Source organism: Psammomys obesus, unplaced genomic scaffold, assembly GCF_907164565.1.
Source record: "Psammomys obesus unplaced genomic scaffold, mPsaObe1.curated_primary_1811, whole genome shotgun sequence".
Taxonomy (NCBI): domain Eukaryota; kingdom Metazoa; phylum Chordata; class Mammalia; order Rodentia; family Muridae; genus Psammomys; species Psammomys obesus.
In genome coordinates, this window is record NW_026595981.1 from 9,324,546 (window position 1) to 9,345,534 (window position 20,989).

At 42.8% G+C, this 20,989-nt stretch overlaps 2 protein-coding genes and 1 non-coding gene across 3 annotated transcripts in view; 2 read left to right on the plus strand and 1 right to left on the minus strand.

The window, feature by feature from the left end:
• Tada2a (transcriptional adaptor 2A) overlaps positions 1-8,868 on the minus strand; it is a 46,198-nt gene extending 37,330 nt beyond the window's left edge. Inside the window, exons 1-3 of the mRNA XM_055620402.1 lie at positions 8,799-8,868; positions 6,851-6,961; positions 990-1,096 (exon numbers count right to left, since the gene is read on the minus strand). Coding sequence (XP_055476377.1) covers positions 990-1,096; positions 6,851-6,875 — 132 coding nt within the window. The 5' untranslated portion in view covers positions 6,876-6,961; positions 8,799-8,868. The remainder of the gene's footprint in view (positions 1-989; positions 1,097-6,850; positions 6,962-8,798) is intronic.
• A 178-nt stretch (positions 8,869-9,046) lies between these two features.
• Positions 9,047-20,989, plus strand: part of Acaca (acetyl-CoA carboxylase alpha) — a 260,615-nt gene continuing 248,672 nt past the window's right edge. Inside the window, exon 1 of the mRNA XM_055620098.1 lies at positions 9,047-9,372. Coding sequence (XP_055476073.1) covers positions 9,317-9,372 — 56 coding nt within the window. The 5' untranslated portion in view covers positions 9,047-9,316. The remainder of the gene's footprint in view (positions 9,373-20,989) is intronic.
• Positions 19,928-20,034, plus strand: LOC129686600 (U6 spliceosomal RNA). The gene has a single exon (XR_008721654.1). It is a non-coding gene; the product is annotated as a U6 spliceosomal RNA (small nuclear RNA).

Consider the following 20,989-nt stretch of genomic DNA (forward strand, 5'->3'; position numbering starts at 1 on the left):
TATATTTTTTTTTTTTTTTTTTTTTTTTTTTCCCCTAGTCTGTTTGTATAGTCCTAGCTGTCCTGGAACTCACTCCTTAGACTAGGCTATTCTCCAACTCAAAGATCCGCCTGTCTCTGCCTCCCAAGTTTTGGGATTAAAGGCCTGTGCCACCACGTGTTAAAACTGGAATGCTGTGTATGTGTGCATCTGTTAGAATGTAGACACACTCGCCTGTGCATGCTCTTATAAAGACCATCACCAGGAATCTTCCTCTATTGCTCTCCCCTACATTTTTTGAGACAGATTCTCTCACTGAACCTAGAATTTATCATTCAGCTAGTCTGGCCAGCTAGCAAACCTCCAAGATCCCCCTATTTTCATGCTCTCCCCAGCATGAGGGTACAGGCAAATGCTACTATGCCCAGGTTTTACAGGGATTCAAACTCAGGTCCTCACAAATGCACAGCAAACACTTGGAGCCATCTCTGCCACCCCTGGAATGCATCTTATAATCAAGTGTCTTAGACTGGGTTAAGACCTGATAGTTCCAACAAGCAATTATTTCGGCTTTCTTTGGCTGAGTTTCATTTGTAAAATGGAGGTATTTACTTATTCACTTCACAGCACGGTGGTAATGATTTAGTGCTGATTCAAGTGGGGTACTCAAAGTAGTACCTGGCACACTTATACTCAGTCATAACACAATCCTCCAAACAGTTCGTTTGTTCCCTTGCCATCTATACAAAGAACACTTTAACAAGTTAACAAACAGTGAGATCAAAAGGAACAACCTGCCAGTTCTGATTCCCATAATCTAAGTACTTTAAATTTACTCAGGAAAAGTGGTAAGCATTAAGTTGAGAAGCTCTACGAACTGTCTGTCTCATCCATCTGCTGTTTACTTCTTGGTAAAGTCTGAGAGGGATGAGTACCTCACGCAGTATGGTCCTATAAGTTACTGCTGCCACAAAACCTTCAGGAGCAACACCCTCTCCTCAGGGGGTTACCTGCAAACACAGGAAGAAAGGAGGAGGCCCGCATTCGGCACACTTGATGTACGGTTCCATGAGGTAGGAGGAGCAGCCTCTGCAAGGTGGCTTATCAGATGGATCATCTAGAATACAGAGAAAACAAAGGTAAGTTTAAAATACCTCATGAATAGCGCTAAAAGAAAAAGGTAAAACTCTGCAAACAGCTGGACAGTGACTGTGCCAACAAATACATGGAAGCGGGTGAGCTTATTAAACACACACACACACACACACACTAGAGCCTGTCTATTACATGGTAATGTGTTCCTTCCTTCAGCATACCTACTGCTTCAAACATGTGTGCAAAGAGAAACTTACGAACAGAACTTTAAAGTTTTACAAAGCCCACTCTGCCACAAGGAAAAGAAACCGGGCACATTCCCGACACAGCACTACGCTACTACATACATACAAAGCAAACCAAAGAAACACTAACAACTGTTCTATCTAGGCAGCAACACACATGAAGTCACTGCCCTGCTTTTTCAACTTCCCTACAAGTTTGGCTTTTTTTCTTAACAAGTTGGGGGAATTCCAAATTGGGATTTAAGCCTTGAGTCTAGGTTGAGGTTTATACCAAGGAAAAAGCAAAATACTTCATGCAAATCTGCTCTTGTTCTGTGAAACAGGTATGTCTCTGAACTACAAAGACAAACGGCACAATGTTAAGTTCTCCAAATCCCTAAGAATGCAGATAGGTTTGCTGGGTTTGCTCCAGGTCACCCCAAATCCTGTCCCTCTGAAGTCAGGGCAACTAACTGTGCTCTGGGATTACCCAAAGAAACGTAGGATAAAGGCCTTGGGAGGGAGATAGAGAGACTCACTTTCTTTGCACTTAACACCTACCACTTCTGGTGGAAAAATAAAGTATGAAGTGCTAGATGTCAACTTAAAAAAATTATGTCTGTTTGTATGTCTGTGCGTGGTATACACGTGTGAGCGCAGGTGCTTATGGAGGCCAGAAGAGGGTGCCAGATCCCCTGGAGCTGGAGTTACCTGACCTGCTTGCTGGGAACTAAACTGCAGCCCCCCCTGCAAGAGCAGAATACCTTAATGATAAGCCATGTCTCCAGTCCCAGATGCCAATCTTTACCACATCACCATCTCCTTAACTCTTGCTTTATTTTTACTTTCAAGAGACAGACTCTAAGTTGTCAAAGCTGACCCTGAATTCCTAGGCCCAAGTCATTCCCATGTCACCACCATAGATCTTGCCTTTTTCGCCTTATATTTTATTATTTATTTATGTATTTTGTATGTATGTGTGTGTATATACGCGCAACAGCATATAGGAGTCAGAAGAAAAGGGATTGAACTCAGGTCCTCAGGCTTGAGCCATCTTGCTGATCCTTCCCTATCTTTTTTAGCAGTTCACTTTATCAATTAACTAACCTGATGGTTCTATATTAGCCCCTAGGACATTTTGAAAATCCAAGGCAGGTTTTTGCTGCTAGTGATTAGGATGTACTAATAACATTTTGCAGATAAGGACTGGGATTCTAGATGTTTTCTGTTTTGGTTTTTTTCAAGACAGGGTTTTTCTGTGTAGCCTTGGCTGTGCTGGACTTGCTTTGTAGACGAAGCTGGTCTCAAACTCACAGAGATCCGCCTGCCTCTGCCTCCCCAAGTGCTGGGATTGCAGGCTTGTGTGTGCCAGTGCGCCCAGCTATTCTAGATGTTCTTAAGTACTCAAGCTATTCCTTCCTACACAGCAAAACAAAACAAAAAGCCCTGACTTAAATCCTTAGCAACTTTCAATTCTTATTAAATATTCAACTAGATAGAAAAATAAACCTCACAATTATATGAAGTAGAACCTATTTTTATATTACATGTAAAAAAAATTGTTTGGCAGCGTTGGAGATCTGACCCAGGACCTGGTATATGTTAGCCAAGCAGATATGCAACAGTAACCACTGAGCTATAGTCCTAGCCCCAATTAAAATATTTTTGACTGCTAGGTATGGTGGTAGATGCCTTTAATCCCAGCATTCAGGAGAAAAGCAGACAAATCTTTATGAGATACACACCAGCCAGAGCTACCCAGTGAGACCCTGTTGCAACGAAATCTTGACAGTTTTAATATATTTGAATACTCTAGTATGACAGTTGTACACCGTTCAAGAAGAGGCTGCATTCTGTTTTGTTCAGAACTTGACCCTGTGGTCAAAACTTCTTAAGACTTGTAGCATTTCTTAGTCACTAGCACCCTGAATCATCCTGCGTTTCTCATAGCAAGATGCCGTGGTTCAACCTATGAGTCTGAGCAGCTGACTACTTACGTCATCATGTCTCCTACTGCTTTCATGTCCTGTCCCCTATCCTTTCACTCCCACTTTTATGACAAGGCTTGACTCTGTAACTTGGTCTATCCCTTGAACTGGAGACAATCCTTCTGCCTCAGCCTCCCAAGTGCTGAGGTTACAAGTATGTGCCATCACATCTGGCTGTAATCATGTCTTAAAAACCTATCAACGTACTTGCTATTTTACTATGAATTATATTATTTCATTAAAAATTACTCCTTTTATTACAGGATTATTTTTATCTTTGAAATCACAGAACTACATATTCCATTTTCAATTAATAAAAGACTTAAAAAATATAAAAAATAATTGGGTCTAAAAAGTTGAGAACTAATCTAACCAGTTCCCTACTAGGGGCCATGTTTACTTTCAGTATCTTTCATATATATATCCCCTTCTCCATGTATTTTCCTAAAACTAGAATTATTGAGTGCACAGAGGACTGATTCAGGGTTTTGAGGGTTTATTTATTTTAGTTACATTTATTTATTCACTTTGTGTGTATGTGTTGGGCAGGAATGTTCTAAAGCACACTCATATATCCATATATCACAACCACCTGTAATTCCAGCTGCAGGGGATATGATATCTCTGCCTGGCCTTCATGGGTACCCACACTCATGTGTACAGACCAGTACACATATATTTAAAAGCAATAAAAATAAATAAATAAAATCTGAGGAAATAAAAATTTAAAGAATGTGACCAAATTAGACAGGCAACAGTGGTGCATGTCTATAATCACAGCACTTGGGAGGCAGAGACATGAAGATCTCTGTGAGTTCGAGGCCAGTTGGTGTACAAAGTGAGTTCTAGGACAGCTAGGGTTACAGAGACACCCTGTCTAGAAAAACCAAAACCAAACAAACAATGTGACTAAATGAATAAAAACACTATAGGTGGGCTGGAGAGAAGGCTCAGAGGTTCAGAGCATATAATGCTCTTCTAGAGGACTGAAGTTTGGGCCCCACAACCCACACTAGGTGGCTCATAACCTGTAACATCAGGTCCTGGGGATCTTGACACCTTCTTCTGGCCTCCTCAGGCACATGCTCCCACACAGATATATACACACACACTTAAAAATTAAATCTTTGGAGCTGGAGAAATTGCTTCAGCAGTTAACAGCAGTGGCTATTCTTCCAGAGGACCATGGTCCAATTCCCCGCATCCATATAGCAGCTCACACCATCTGAAGGCATCAAGCATGCATGTGGTGCACAGATATACAAGAAAGAAAACACTCATACATATTAAAAAAAAATCTTAAAAACAAAAACACTACAAACAGGGCTGAAAATATGGCTTAGTGCTTAAGAATGTTTATTGTTCTTGCAGGACACCTGGGTTCAGTTCCCAGTACCCACAAATCTCTAGCTCCAGTTCCAGGTGATCCCAAACCTTTTTCTGGCCTTCATGGGCTCCTGTAAAGATAGCACAAAGAAACTCACACAGTCAAACACACATCCACACAAATAAATCTTTACAAAAACAAAACCACTATAAACAAAAGTTGTAAAACAGGTAAACCAGAAGAAAGTTTTTGTAAAAAAGTTTTATGAGAGAAAAAGGCTGAAGGTTTATTTTAAAATTTTCAATCTTTATTTGTATGAGTGTTTCGGCCCCATGAATGTCTGTAGGCCATGCACATGCAGTGCTTGTGGAGGCCAAGTGGAATCAGATTCCCTGGGACTGGAGTTACATACAGCTGTGAGCCCCCATGTGGGTGACGATGGCTGAACCCAGGTCCTCTGGAAGAGCAGCCAGTGATCTTAACCACGGAGCCACCTCTCCAACACCTGAAATTCTTAATATAAAAGATTTTCCTGACATTCCCGGGGCCCCAAGTTTGAGTCACAGCACCAAACAAAACACAAATGGGAGAACCACACTGTTGCTGTGAATCACACTTGTACATTCTGGGGAGGCTGAGGAGGGATTGCTGTGTGTTCAACAACTGCCTGAGCCAGATATTAAGTTCCATGCCATCCAGGGCTATATACCAAGACCCTGTCTCAAAAAACCCAAAGAGAAGAGAACAAAACACAACCAGAAATGGTGGTGCATTCCTCAAGTCCCAAATACTAAGAAGCTGAGGCTAAGGAGATTCATTTAGGACCAAGAAATTGAACTTAAAACCAGCCTGAGCAACAAAGTGAGAATTTCCCTCAAGAACAAAAAATGAATAAAACAGAGTTGGGCTGGGGAGGAGAGATATAAAAATGGTCTTAAACACAGGAAAAATTATTTTCCTTTGTTCATAAGGAGAAATAAAAATTAAAATTACACTAATATGTAATTTCTCACTAGCAGATGAGAAAAAAAATCAAAGCTTGATAAGAACTTTTGTAGCACCACTGGGAAATGGGCCAGGTGGTAATGGAAAACAGTACAGCTTATTTGAAGGGGAATTTAGGAGTGGCTAAACAAAAGTATAAATAATTTTTATTATTTGTGTTTATTTTTGTTTTTGCTTTTGTTTTGTTCTTGTTGTTTGGTTTTTAGTTGTTTTTTTTTTTTTGTTTTTTGTTTTTTGTTTTTTTTTGAGGCAGGATCTCACTATGTAGCCCAGACTGGCCTGAAACTCAGTATGTAGATTAGGCTGGCCTTGAACTCACAAAGAGTTGCCTTGCTTCTGTCTCCTGAGTTCTGGGATTAAAGGAATGTGCCATCACGATAGGCCCTAACAACTGTGTTTTAAAAGGTGGAAGTAGAGGAGGCAGTGGTGGCACAGGCCTTTCAACCCAGCACTCAGAAGGCAGAGGCAGGCAGATCTCTGTGAGTTCGAGCCCAGCCTGGTCTAACAAAGAGCGTTCCAGGGCAGCTAACTCAGCTACACAGAAAAACTCTGTCTTGAATAAACAAAAACAAAAAGAGGTGGAAGCAGTTTCAGTTTGCACTTGGCGCATTAGTAAAATGAAAATGGAGAAGTAGATGTAGAAGAAGATTCTGAGTTTCTAAATATATGTAGGGAAAACCGAATGCCTTTAAGAAAATGACAAAAAAAAAAAAAAAAAAAAAAAAAAAACACCTAAAAAATACATTTCTAGTTCTTACTGGGATATTAATGAACATCTGCTTCATGATTGTGCATGTGTACATGTGTCTGTACATGCACAAGTGTGCATCGCCTAATTTTGTGATTTCTATTTCTGTGAAATCCAGTGATGCTACATGTATGTATGAAATCCCCAAGCTTGGGAGAACAAGAAGTTCAAGGTCATCTTTAGCTACAAAGTCAGTTCCAAACCAGCCCAAGCTACATGAAACCCTGGGTTCAAAATAAAAATGTTTATTTACAGACTATTTATATGGTAGCTGGTTCACTCAGCTTGGTTTTATTCTAAGACATAGAGTGATATATCTGTGTCCTATTCTGTAGGCAAACAATAGGTATTGCCTGATTTCACTTTTAGGTGATATTCATCATTCCTTCAGGCATTCTCATTCAACCTCAAAGGCGTTGCTTCCTTGATCAGCTGCTACTTTAGTTTGCTATTCTTCACTTGAGACTTGTCCCACTGTACTTACTGCTAAAGGAACCCAAACGGTCCATTCTCTAACTGACAGAGACTGCTGTTTGATCCTCCTTGATAGGGAGCTTCTTCAAGACTTCAGAGGTGGACAAAGATTAACGATCCCCTATGAACAAAGAGAAGAGCCACATGGATCAGAAAACCGCTCAAAGGTTCATTGTGGTAAACTGACATGGCAAGGGTGAGGCTGTCCAACACAACACTCAGGCCTCCTTCACAGAAGTTAAAGGTCATCCTCCTTACAAAATCTGGAACTTGCTTGTGTACTAGTATACACCTTTAATCCCCATACCCAGGAGGCAGAAGAAAATAGGTCTCTGTGTGTTCAAGTTTAAGACCAACCTGGTCTATAGTGAGTTCTTTTTTTTTTTTTTTTTACAGTGAGTTCTGCACCAGCCAAGGCTATATAGTAAGACCCTGTCTCAAAACATAAATTTGAATTTTATTACTGGAAACCAAGGAATCCTACACAACATATACTGCTCAATAACTTACTCCTTCAAGCAGGAGGTAGAAACAGGAGGACTTCAAAGTCATCCCTAGCTATTTTGTGCTTCGTGAGACCTTGTCTCAAAACACAAATCACAAAACAAGCCGGTGGTAGTGGTGATGGTGGCGCACACCTTTAACCTCAGCACTCAGGGGGCAGAGGAATGTTGTTGATCTCTGAGTTCCAGGCCAGCCTGGTCTACAGAGTGAGTTCCAGGACAGCCAGGACTATACAGAGAAACCCTGTCTCAAACAAACCAAAACCAAAGCAAAGCACACATCAATCTGGGCAAATAAATGTTAGTTCTATAAAAGGCTAATTCACCTTAATTTATCCAGAAATACTGTTTTCACTCTGACACTTTTATTTAGCTTCAGGACTGATGCTTAGATAACAAGGCTAAGGGCCAATTTTTGGGTGGTGGCTTTTTGGGTAGGGTTTTTTCCTCTGTACGGCTCCAAGAAAACTGGGTCTTTGAAGAAGAATGAATGTTGTGAGTTCAGCAGCTCAGCTGTAGGGTGTAAGAATGCTTCACATTTAAAGTCCAGCATCAAATAAGCAAGTAACCCAGTACTTCAGGGGCAGAGGCAGGAGGATCAGGAGTTCAAGGAAATTCTTGGCTACAAAAGTTCAAATTTGGCCTGAGAGACATGAGGCTGACTAAAAAAGAAAATAAATTTTAAAAAAGAAAAATTTAACAAAGGGATATTATACACCCAGGAATAAAACAATAGGTACTAAATGGTATCACTGTATGTGGACTATATATAACACACATATATATGTATATATATATATTAGGATTCATATATATATTACATATATATGAATATATTTGAATCCTAACAATCTCCTAACACTGGCTGTTTCTTTTCTTTTCCTTTTTTTTTTTTTCCAGAGGAAAGGAAGGGTATCTGCACAATGATTTTGCAGGCTGGTGAACAGCAGGGTTCTAGCAAGGATGCCAGAATCCGCTCTGACAAACACTTTATGTCACAAAGCACAATGCTGCAGCAAAGCAAAATCTCCCTCCCTCTCTTAAAAGACCTCGCAGTGATACTAACATCCCGGAGAGATGGAGCACATTCAAATGAACTGTGAGAGGGAGCTGGGAACGGACCGAGGGGCAGGACCCCCGCGAGGGGCAGAGGGGAGTGGAGGGCTTGGCGGTTGTGCAGACAGCACCCTTGCTGCTGTCCCATCCTGACCAGTCACTAAACGGTGCTAAACCCTGAGCTCGCGGAGACCCACGTGGGGGTTCGGCCGGTCTGGCGGGCCGGGGCCGCGCTCCAACGCCCAGCCGGGAACACGGCGGTGCCGCACCGCCCAGGCGCGCGGGGAGGGGCCCCGGACTCGGCCGGCCGCACCAGCCTCCCCCGCCGCGTGGCCCCGGCGGCCCCGCGCCTCGTGACCCCGCGTGCCTCCGCTCCCGCCGCCCGGCCCCGCGCCTCACCTCTCCACGTCTCGCACCTCCGCGCCGAAGAGCCTCTCACGGCGCGCGCCGTGCAGCCCCTATGCGTGCGCGCCCCGGCCTGCGTGCGCGGCCCCGCGCCGCACAGTCGCGAGCACGCCGCCGCTGCCCCGCCTCCGCTCCGTCCGCGGGCGGGTCCTGGTGGCGCTGCCCGGGGATGGGGAGCGTGGTGTCCCGCTGCCGGGCGGCCGGATCTGGGGTCTGACCCGCTGGCACTACCCGGGCTCCCACGGGCTTCCCGGTGCCGTGCACTAAGGCGGCCCCGGCTGGCTCAGTCTGGATTTTCTCATAACTGTCTCACTCCAGTCCTGTTGCAAACGAGGAAACTGAGGCTACACAGGCACTGGGCCAGAGGATAGCGAGCCTGGGCCTCGCCGTGCCGCTCATGGATTACCCAGGCTGAATGGCTTGAGGAGTGAAGAGGGTCCTTTTCATTCTGATGCTTCTGGGACGTCGAAATTGCCTTCTTTGGAAAGACCCATCCCCTCTCTGGGCTTCAGATGCCCACATGGAAGATGATGTGGTGGTCCACTCTGATGTCAATCTTGAGGGCTAGGTATGTCCCCAAAAATCTCTTATTACTACTAGTCTAGATTCTTATAAGAGCTTCCATCTGTGGAGTCCTTCCTTACTGCATGCTTGGCATTGTACAAAGCCGGTTACACATACGCGCTCGCCTAAAGCAACTTTCTGAGGGAGGCACTGTTACAGCCCCCAGGGTCCAGCTGAGGAAATTTAGGCACTGGAGTATATAATATAACTTAGGATCTCATTGCTACCAAATGTTGGGGAAGGAATTCCAACCATGGTTGATCTTAACTGTTATGCTGTATATCTATTTTAAAGTCTGTCTCATTTATCATATGCTATCAGCCTGTGTGGTGTCTTTCTTTCTTTTTCTTTTCTTTTCTTTTCCTTCCTTCCTTCCTTCCTTCCTTCCTTCCTTCCTTTCTTTTTTCTTCCTTCTTTCTTTTTCTTTTTTTTTTTTTTTTGGTACACGGTTAATATAAGTCTGTTGTTAAAACAAAAAATTCTCAGCTGGATGTAGTGAGTGGCTTACATCCAGGAAGACTGCAGGACAATTGCCATGAGTTTGAGGTCAGTCTGGTCTACAAGTGAAAAAAAGGAAAAAAACATTAAAATTCACATGTAAAAGTCACCCCACCGTGTTAAATAAACACTCAGTGTTATAGGGTACTTTGTATTTACTGAATCTCCAAACCCATTGATTTGACAAATACACAGCGAACAGCCACTGTTCTAAGTGCTGAGAATTTGGTGGTGAGCAGAGCACATTCTCTTGCTCATAAGGTTCATGTATTACATAGAATAAATAATTAAAGATAAGCATATTAAATATTAATATATAAATAATAAATAATAAACGATGCCTCATAGTGTGATTTTTATGGGAAATAAATCAGATATCATGGGATAACTGTGATACAGAAATTTTCTTTTACTCAGGATAGGGAGAAAGGCCTCATAACAGACACAGCACACAAGCAGAAATTCTATTATTGAATGAGAAGCAGAAGCTAATGGATTTCTAGAAAGAACCATAGATGAGACATAGCAAGTACAGTGGTGCTCGTACGTGGATTTGGTTGGCATGGAGAAGGAGCAAGGAGGTCAGAGTGGCTGGAACAGACTGATTACAGAAATATGGGAAACATAGCCAGGACCCAAATCAAGTATCCGTTGGTAAACTTTGGTTGGATTTTGGGTTTCACTGGGATGTGATAGAATTCCATGAAGGGTTGAAATAATCCAATCACAGAGCAGGCCAACCTGGGCAACACAGAAAATTACAGTCCAGTCTGGTGTGTAAGATCCTGTCTCAATAAATGGATAAGCCAGGCGTGGTGGTGCATGCTTTTATTCCCAGCACTTGGGAGGCAGAGACAGATAGATTGCAGTCAGATTGGCCTACAGAGTGAGTTCCAGGACAGCCAAGGTTACACAGTGAAACGCTGTCTCAATAAGCCAAAGAGAGAGAGAGAGAGAAAGAAGGAAGGAGGAAGGAAGGAAGGAAGGAAGGAAGGAAGGAAGGAAGGAAGGAAGGAAGAAGCAGATAAGTTAAAATGTCCAAGGAGGATGAAAGTTAAATTAATTAAAATGTGTCCAAGAGGATACAACAAAGTGTGATGACATATAGGTGTGAAAATGGGATAATGCAACCCATTATGTATAGGCTAACTTAAAAATTAATGCACTACAAATTAAAATCTTCGGGCTGGTAGGATGGCTCAGTCTGTGAAGTGTTTGGGTTTGGTCCTCAGTACCCCAAAGAAGGTGTTACCAGTGCTGTAGCCCCAGCATGGGAAGGAGATGGGAGAATCCCTGGAGCATGTTGGTCAGGCAGCCTAGCTAAATCAATGAACTTTAGGTTCATTGATAGATACTTTCTCAAAAAAGAATGAAGAGGCCATGGAGATGCCTCAGTCAGGGAAGTATCTTCTACAGAAACATGCAGACCTGAGTTCAGATCACTAGCACCAGTACTCTATTCCCTAATAACCCCAGCACTGGGGAGTGTTGAGACAGGCATGACCCTCACTGGCTGGCCAGCGTACCCAAATTGATGAGTTTCAGGAGGGACCCTGCCTCAAAAAAAATAAGGTGGAAAGCAATTGAGGAAGACACCCAACATCAACCTCTGGTCTTCGTTTATGGACAGATATATACATGAATACATATATGCATGCACATAAGCACACACACACACATACACACACTCCAAAATATAAAGAATAAAATTTCCACTGAAAGGAAGAATAACACTGATGGAGACAATACTACCCTTGATTTCTTCCTTAAGCAGTGTAGGGTTAGTGGCATTGAAAGACCATCAGAAGAGAAGGGGAAGACTTGGAGGAGGAACTAAGTTTTGTTTGCGATCTATGTTTTGTGCACTAACTGGACGTGACAATATGAGTCTGCTCAGTGGAGAGCTCAGGGCTCAGATTGTGTAAGGAGTATAATTGTTTCTTTGTGTTTTTCTCGGCTTGAGAACAGAAGTTCCTTTCTCTTTGTAACCTCAGCACCCAGAAAGGTAGGACCAGCAGATACTGGTGAAATGAATAAGAACAAAGGTATGGCCAGATATAATGAAACACGCCTTGAACCCTGGCACTCAGGAGTCAGTGGCAGGAGGATTGCTGCAAGTTGAGGCCAGCTTGGTCCATATCATAGCTTTCCAGGCCAGTCAAGGGTTACATGGGGAGTTCCTCTATCAAAACACAGAAGCAAAAAAGGCAAAAGGCACAGCTAAAGTGTGTGTGTGTGTGTGTGTGTGTGTGTGTGTGTGTGTGTGTGTGTGAAAATAAAAGACTACCTGGGACTGGAGAGATGGCTCAGTGCTTAAGAGCACTGACTGTTGTTACAGAGGACATAGGTTTGATTCCCAGGGCCCAAATGGTAGCTCACAACCACCTGTAACGCCAGTTTTGAGGGATCCAGCACCTTCTGACTTCCATGGGCACCAGGCATATAAGTGATACACATACAGGCAGGCAAAACACTTATACACATAAAATAAATCTGACAGTTTTTTTTTTTAAATAAAAATTAAAAAAGACGCATCCTGGGACTGGAGGGATGACTCAGTGGTTAAGAGCACTGTGTGTTCTTCCAAAGGAACCAGGTTCAATTCCCAGCACCTATGTGGCAGCTCACAGTTGTCTGTAACACCAGATCCAAGGAGTCTGACACCTTCAGACTAAAGCACATAAAATAAAATTAAATAAATTATTTTAAAAAGACACATTTTTCTGCACTTTTGCTGGGTGAACATGACTTACAAGTAGAGTGACTATAATTCCTGAATTGATAGGCTGTTCTTTGTTTATTCCTATTGTTGTATTAATATTGCCCGTGTCTCACTTTGTGCAGTAAATGTACACATCATTCTTTATAGAAAGAAGGCCCTTCTTTCTAAAGAAGGTGTTGTGTTTTTTGGCTTTGGACTGAACTCAAGGCAAGCACTCCATCACTGAGCAATGCGTAACCCACAACCAACCTCTTTGTTCATCATCATCTCATGGGCGATGCCCCCACCACACAGAAGGACCTCCCACTCTCATGTACGCTCTTACCTCCTGGCTTCCTTTGCCAAGATAGGCCTTTGCCTCACCCTGGGCATCACTTCTCCAGAGCCCTTCTCCTGACCCTTCAAAATTCTGAGTTCCCAGCATGCCCTGTTGTTAGTCAGCTTCAGAACAAAGATGTGCCTCGCTCCCTCACTCACCATCTCTAGAGTGAAATCTGGAAATAAAATGAACACAGAATAATTTTTCATATCTTACTGACCATTGTTTTTAAAGCTTAACCTCCAGGGCTGGCTGCAGTACATTCTTGACTCAGTAAAGAGTCGACGGCCAAACTAGAAGCCTAACAAGGAAATTATCAGGCTCTGTAATTTGATTGCGTTGGTTGGGAACAAAATATTTCCTCAGTTTCTCCTCATCCACTGAGCTACTGTGGTTAGGGTCAAAAACACAGGTTCTCAATCTCCTTCTTGTGAAAAATAACACCCTATCATGTCTGCTTAGTTTTCCTTTCTTCTAGAGACAGAGTCTTGTTATGTGACCTGGAACTCATCGTGTAGCTTAGGCTAGCCTCTGTCTGGTGATCTTGCTGCCCCAGCGTGAGCTTGTAGCCGTGCGTCATCCTATTTGTCTCTCTTATTTGCTTTCTATATCCTAAATATTGAAAAACTCCACAAACTTCCTCTCATCCAGTTTTCCATATTTCCAACTGGCTATCGGTAATTGCCACGCAAGTGTATTTTTAAAAAGCAAGTCCCTTGGGGCTGGAGAGATGGCTTAGCAGTTAAGGGCATTGGTTGCTCTTCCAGAAGACCTGGGCTCAATTCCCGGCACCCACGTGGCAGCTCACAACTGTTTGTAACTCCAGTTCCAAGGGATCTCTCATACAGAACATACATGTAGGCAAAATACCATTGCTCTTAAATAAAAATAAGTTTAAAAAATAGCAAGTCTCAAAAGTCCAGCTATGCCTTCTTCCCTTCTATTCTCTGAGATACACCCCATCAGTAGAAATAGGCAGAGGATTTAGGTCCTGCATCAGACTACTTTTTCTAATCACTGGGCCTCTTCAAAGTGCTTTCCTGTGATAGAATCCGTGGGAGGAGGAGCAGCTTGACTCACGAAGGACCTGAGCCTCAAGTGGGACAGCATTGGCCACTTCTACACTAGGGTGTCTTTCACAGAAGTCCTGGCTTCAGGAGTCTGCTGGCCTGCCCCTGCCTCTTACATGCCAAGAATTGCTTTCCTCCTCTCTCCCCCACCCCATGGTCCTCTCTGAGGCTGCATTAGTGAGAAGAGTTAGAGAACTAGAGCAGTACTCACACTCTCATCCAGAGACTGCCCTTTCCATCCTCCAATCCTGTGACTGAGTACTGAGATGCACTCTTTTCAATGAAGTACCTGTCTTAACTGACCAGATGCTGCCATGATTGTCCCCTAAGTCAATAAAGAATGTAAGCTGAAAAAGAAAACATTAAGGAATTAACCTTTTCCTCACAGAAAGTTCCTACACATCTTATAGGACTTGGTCTGCCCCTGCTGCAACCAGCCTGCAGAGAAGGGTTGATGCATCCTCTAATATCCATGTCTTTAGACAATAGCATATGGTCAGTTTATACATCCGGAAGATAGGCTTTAAAGATGAAAAGGGTGAAGAAGAGGGGAAATGTGCTATTAAAGGGTCTTACTATAAAAGCAGGTCTGTAATCATACATGCTGGTGTGTGCCTGTATTCTTAACACTTGGGACACAGGCAGGAGGATTGTGAGGCAGAGTGGCACATACCTGTAGTCTTAGTACTTGGGACATAGAGGCAGCAGTATTGTGAGTTAAGGGTAGACTGGGCTGCATGAGGCCCTATCTCAAAAAAATAAAATTAGGGACAGGACTGTAGCTCAGTAGAGTGGTTATCTAGCAAGAACAAACCCCTGGGTTCTATCCCCAGCGTTGCCTAAAATGGGGCATGGTAGCACACACACCTATCTTCCCAGAGGCTAGCAAGTGGAGGCAGGATGGTTTTGAGGTCATCCTCAGCTACATAGCAAGTCTGAGGCCAACCTGGGCTACATGAAACCATGAAACCCCATCTATAAGTGAAAGAATAAAAATAATATACAAGAAAAATTTATTTTGGAATGCTGTTTATAAGAGATAAAACCATCTCCATTTGTTAAGATGAATCTAGTAACAATCTCAGTCATTGAAATTTTCATGTTATAGTGATTTAACAGAGCTGTGACATATCCAGGCTGCTGTTACCCCTAACGCTTGCCTCTTCTTCACCCGACTGACTTCTTTTCCTCCTCACAGCGTACAGGATATCTGCCTGATGACTCAACCAGGCTTTTCATAAAATCTAAAAAGGTGGGTCAAGGGGAAGTGTCCTAGGACCCGATACTCAGAAAAATTAAGTGTGCCTACTCAGCAGCCTGGCTGCATACCTTTCAGCCTGATCCACGGGGCCTCCACCTGTGGACTGTCAAAACAGGCTCCCAAAATATTCGTCATCCCTTGATGACAAATAGTCCGTACTCTCGTGCAACCAGTAGAGCACAGAGAATGTTTGAAATATCTGTAAGGAAGTTGGCCTGGTTTAGTATAATTATTATTATTTTTTAATTTTGTTGTTTGAGACATGGTTTCTCTGTTTAACAGCCCTGGCTTCCCTGGAACTAGGTTTGTAGACCAGGCTGGCCTCCACCTCACAGAGATCTGTTCTGCCTCTGCCTCTCACTCGCTGGGATTAAAAGAGTGCACCACCATGCCCAGATTTTTAAATATAATTTTGAGAGAATGGACTTTGACACTTTACAGAATTTGAAACCTCTCTCTCTGCTCCTTACCACTAAGAATTTGGCCGAGTTCAGAAGAGCTGGTGGGATCACTGCATGGTGAAAGCGTACTTGGCATGCAAGCCTGACATCTGAATTTGAGCTCCAAACCTCATGGTGGAAGAAGAGAATCGGCTTCTAAAAGTTGTCTCCTGGCCTCCACACATGTACACGACTACCCAATTACACAACAAAATGAAAATTAAAAATAAGTTGGGCCAGCAAGATGGTTCAGCGGACAAAAGTTCTTGCTGCTTTGGAACTCAGGGTGGAAGGAGAACCAGTTCCTGCAAGCTGTCTTCTGGCTCTGCCATGCTTTGTATGGCTTATGTACACACACACACACACACACACACACACACACACACACACACATTCAATAATAAAAAAATGTAAAGATTTTAAATTAACAGTGTTAAAAAATAATTTAACCAACTTAAAGCTGGCCGTGCTGGCTGACAGCAACAATCCCAGCTTCTAGAAGTTGAAACAGGAGGATTGCTTCTAGTTCTAAGCAAGCCTAGGCAATAGCGAGCATGAGAACCCAAAAGAAGAGTATCAGTAAGTTATTACCTTCCTGTGACTTTTTTCTTCCTTTTATATAAAGTGATGATGTGGCTCAGTCAGTACAGTGCTTTCCTAGAATACACAAAGCTCTTTCTATTTATTTATTTATTGTTATTTGGAGACAGGGTTTCTCTGCGTAGCCTTGGCTGTCCTGGACTCATTTTGTAGACCAGGCTGGCCTCGAACTCACAGAGATCCGCCTGCCTCTGCCTCCTCAAGTGCTGGGATTACAGGTGTGCGCCACTGCTCCCTGCTCACAAAGCTCTTAAGAATTAATTCTATCTCCACACTGCTTAAGACCAGGACTTTGGGGCTGGAGAGACAACTCAGTGGTTAAGAACACTGCCAATTCGTCCAGAATTGTTTCCTAGTCTACCTGGTCACACACACCCATCTGTCTAGATCCAGGAGGATCCTATGCCCTCTTCTGGTCTCTGTGAGCACCGCACTCACATACAGGCCACAAATGTGTGTGCACACACGCAGACACTCATACACATAATTTAAAATATTAAAACATAAAGTTGTCCTAGGTCCTGTTGTGTAGTCCTAAGCACTAGGATATTTCTCTTATTTGAATCAGTGACTCCTGTTTCTTGGAAGCCAGTAGGTTTCTAGCACAAGGGACACATAAACAGTTTCTTTGGCACTACTTAACAAAAAGTCTATAGAGTGTGATCTCACATGGCATGGGACAAATGTAGTTCCACTGGGGGGGGGGTATGATAGGCTTGAGTGGAAGTGAGTTCAGGATCTGTTCCATTTCACGAATGTGAGTGGTGAACAGGCTTGTGTATCAGGGATCATTAGCTGCTGCGCTTTGAGTGTGGCGGGTGCTTTGCTGCAGTAATCGAATGGAAGGAGCTCAGAAGAGGTTAGCCCGATGCATAGCTAATTGTTATGGTGCTGCCTGATAATTAGACTTTAAATGTTAAACTACTTATATAAATGACTGTAATTGGGTATTTTGACACAGCCAACACATTTTTTTTCACTGTGCCTCTGCTCATTTTATTAATTTCCTAGAATCTATAATCACACCAAGAACATTTTTTCCTCTACTATTTAATCATGTGCTTACAAACACACTCTTTAAAATGACATAGTAAAGTACCAGAATAGCTACTGCTTAAGGATCTCTGTGTATGTTTTTTCCTTTCATTTTAGTCCTAGGAAACCCCTTCGAGGAGGTGGTATTGCTCTCATGTCAGTGATGTGGAGACCGATACATGGTGTATGTAAGCCAGCAGCACAGAGGAGAATCAGTCTTCTTGGCCAGATGCTTTGTACAACAAGCAGAGATAGTAAATATTAGTTTTGGATGTAGAACGGCTCTGAGAAATCCAGAGTATATTTAGAGCATATCCAAAGAGAAACTTGGGGGGGGTATCTCTGTTTCCCTCTGGGTGTCCTAGCACATGGGAAACAGAAGTAAATATATATCTGAGAGTCGAGGCTAGCTTGGTCTACAGAATGAGTTCCAGGACAGCCAGAGCTACATAGAGTGATCCTGTCTCAAACTGTCCCCTACCAAAGGAAGAAACAATTATTAGCCTGACATGGGGTCCTGTACATTTAATTTGAACTCTGAGAAGCAGAGTCTGGTAGATCTCTGTGAGTTCAAGGCTAGTCTTGTTGCTGTTATTTTAAGGGTATGGCCTAATAATGCTTATTATTAGCCCTATAATCATTATGGGGTATATCTAACCCACTATCACAATCAATGATACAGACTGTGTATGACACAGACACCTTATAGATTTTAGAATAGCCTTATCTTACTTGGGGCAAGGCAGATATTAACTCTCTAAGATACCTTTACCTCACAGCCTCATAATTCATACCTCCCATTTATAATTTCATAAATACTTGATTATTCTTCATTCGGTCTGCTTCCTCCATCCATGCCAGCCATGTGCTTCTCTCAAGCTAACCCATGGCTGTGTGCTGCCTCTTCCTTCTCCTTCTCCTGTACTTGTCTCCTTCTGTACTGTCCCAAATTTAGTGAACCTTTGCCACACCTACCACCTTCTGCCCTGCTCAAGTGGAGACCTTTTAATCAGCCAGTCAGGGATAATTGGGGAACATTCCTTCTCATTGAATGGGCAATTCAAGGAGACAATTCAACATTAATAACAGGGCAGTAACCAGATCTCAAGGCATTGAAATCAGCATTTGGCAGCATTTGAAAACACAGTTGAACCTTCCTCCAAGTCTGGTCTGCATAGTGAGTTCCAGGACAGCCAGGGCCACATAGAAAGACCCTGTCTCAAAAGAAAAACAAAAAAAGTGTTACACACCATTGATCCCAGCAAAACAGCAATAACAAAAGTGAATATGGAAAAACCTGTTGAGGTCTGGGGCATTTTCTTCTTGGACCTTCTCATCTGGTCCAGGGTGGCCTCAACCTTTCAAGTGCTGGGGTGACAAGTGTCTGCCACCACACCTGACTAATGTATGTAATGTGGTAACTGTTGAGCTAATATGCAAAAGACAGTCACTGAGTAGTTTTCCGCTGAAAAGCAATGCTGTCAGATTTATGCTTTGAAAGCTCACTGTGCTTATGACGTCAACCAGAGAAGGTCAGGGGCAACAGGCTCTTGCAGTTCACATCAACCTGCTTGTTTCCCTGACATTACCTCAGAGGAGAGCAAAGCCCTTTATTCTTATAGAGTATGCATCAAATGTTAGTAATTAGTATCTATAGATATAAAAGGCTTAAAGTTAACTTACCAGGAAGACAGGACCTATTGGAGTGAAAGGATTTCCCTGAAGCATAGATAAGAAGCAGATGCAACCCTCTGAAGACAGGGAGAGAGCTGGGGGTGGGAGGGTGGTAAAAGCGATACCATAGCAGGGGCAGGCTTCCAGACAGACTTCTCCAACTGTGCACAGTGTTTTTACCAAAGTTCTTCACTATGCTCAGGTTGGGCAAAGGTTGGGCAAAGGTGTTTTATTGTGTGCCCTGGTGCGGTTGGCGCTTTTGTCATTTTGAGATAGGATCTCATTGTGTTGCTCCCTGGTAGCCCAGAACTCTGGGTCCAAGTGATCACCATGCCTTTGCCTATCAAATAGTTTGAATTATAACAACTTGTACTCTTTTACTTTTTAATAATCTACACATAATCTCTTATGTGTAGATATGGCTTCATTCTGCATTTTGTTTACAACACAGTAGTGTCTTCATAAAAATCTAGGACAATAGTCTCTACTTAAATCATTCTGAAACTGAACCTGGGCATTACTTAGCCAGTTTCATTTCACAGTAAGACCGTAACAGGTCCTAGAAGATGACATTGTTTTGTTTTGTTTTTCCTTTTGTTCTGACGTAAAGAATTGAATAGGGCCAGCCAGATTGCTCAGTGGGTCAAGGTGCTTACAGCCAATCCTGATGACCTGAATTTTATTCCTAGGACACACATCGTGGAAGGAGAACACTGACTCCTCCAATTTGTTCTTTGACTTCCACATGCATGCCACGGCACACACATGAGTATTTGAACACACGTGATTAAATAAATATAATTTTAGAAAAATAATTAAACATGGTGGTGCACAGCTGCAATCATAGCACTTAGGAGGTGAAAGTAGAAGGCACGGAGTTCAAGGCCAGGCTTAGCTACATAATGAATTTGAGGCACCATCTCTCAAAAGAAACAACACTGTGCTCGATTCAGCAGCACATATACTGAAATTGGAATGATACAGAGAAGATTAGCATGGCCCCTGTAAAAGGATGACACTCAGAGTCATGAAGCATTCCATATTTAAAGAGAGAGAGAGAGAAAGAGAGAAAGAAAGAGAGAGAGAGAGAGAGGGAGAAGAAACAACAACGACAAGAATTACCCAAACAAAACAAAGAAAAGAGAACAGGGTTGGCATATGCTGACAGCCCAGCCACCTTACTTTGTCATGCATGAGTTGGTGAGCAGAGCCCTTCAGAGCCCTTCCTCTACTGAGCACATACTGGGAAACACAGAAGTGGAGACTGGAACTGAAGCCACCAAAGCTTAGAAGGGAAGGGAGGAGGAAGGGTAGAGAGAGGATGGGTTGGAGTATGGAGACATTGTTGGAAAGAAGTCGTAGGGTTCTGTAGCACTTGTGGCTGCAGTTAACAACTTAATAAATATTTCAATAGCTAGCCAGAAGCTGATTTTTGAATGTTCCCGACATGAGGTTTAAGGTGATGAAAATGATAATTACTTTTACTTGATCATTATACATTATGTTCATGTATTGAAATATCACATTAAGCCTCACAAGTATGTACAGTTATTGTATGTCAGTCAAACATAAAAGCACACTGGGAGTGGTAGTTTTTAATCCCAGCACTTGGGAGGTAGAGGCAGGTGGCTCTGAGTTCCAGGCCAGCCTGATCTGCATAGAGAGTTCCAGGACAGCCAGGACTACATAGAGATACTCTGTCTCAAAGCAAGCAAGTAAGTAAGTAAATAAATAGGATAGGATAGGATAGGATAGGATAGGATAGGATAGGATAGGATAGGATAGGATAGGATAGGATAGGATAGGGTAGGGTAGGGTAGGGTAGGGTAGGGTAGGGTAGGGTAGGGTAGGGTAGGGTAGGGTAGGGTAGGGTAGGGTAGAATAGAATAGAATAGAATAGAATAGAATAGAATAGAATAGAATAGAATAGAATAGAATAGAATAGAATAGAATAGAATAGAATAGAATAGAATAGAATAGAATAGAATAGAATAGAATAGAA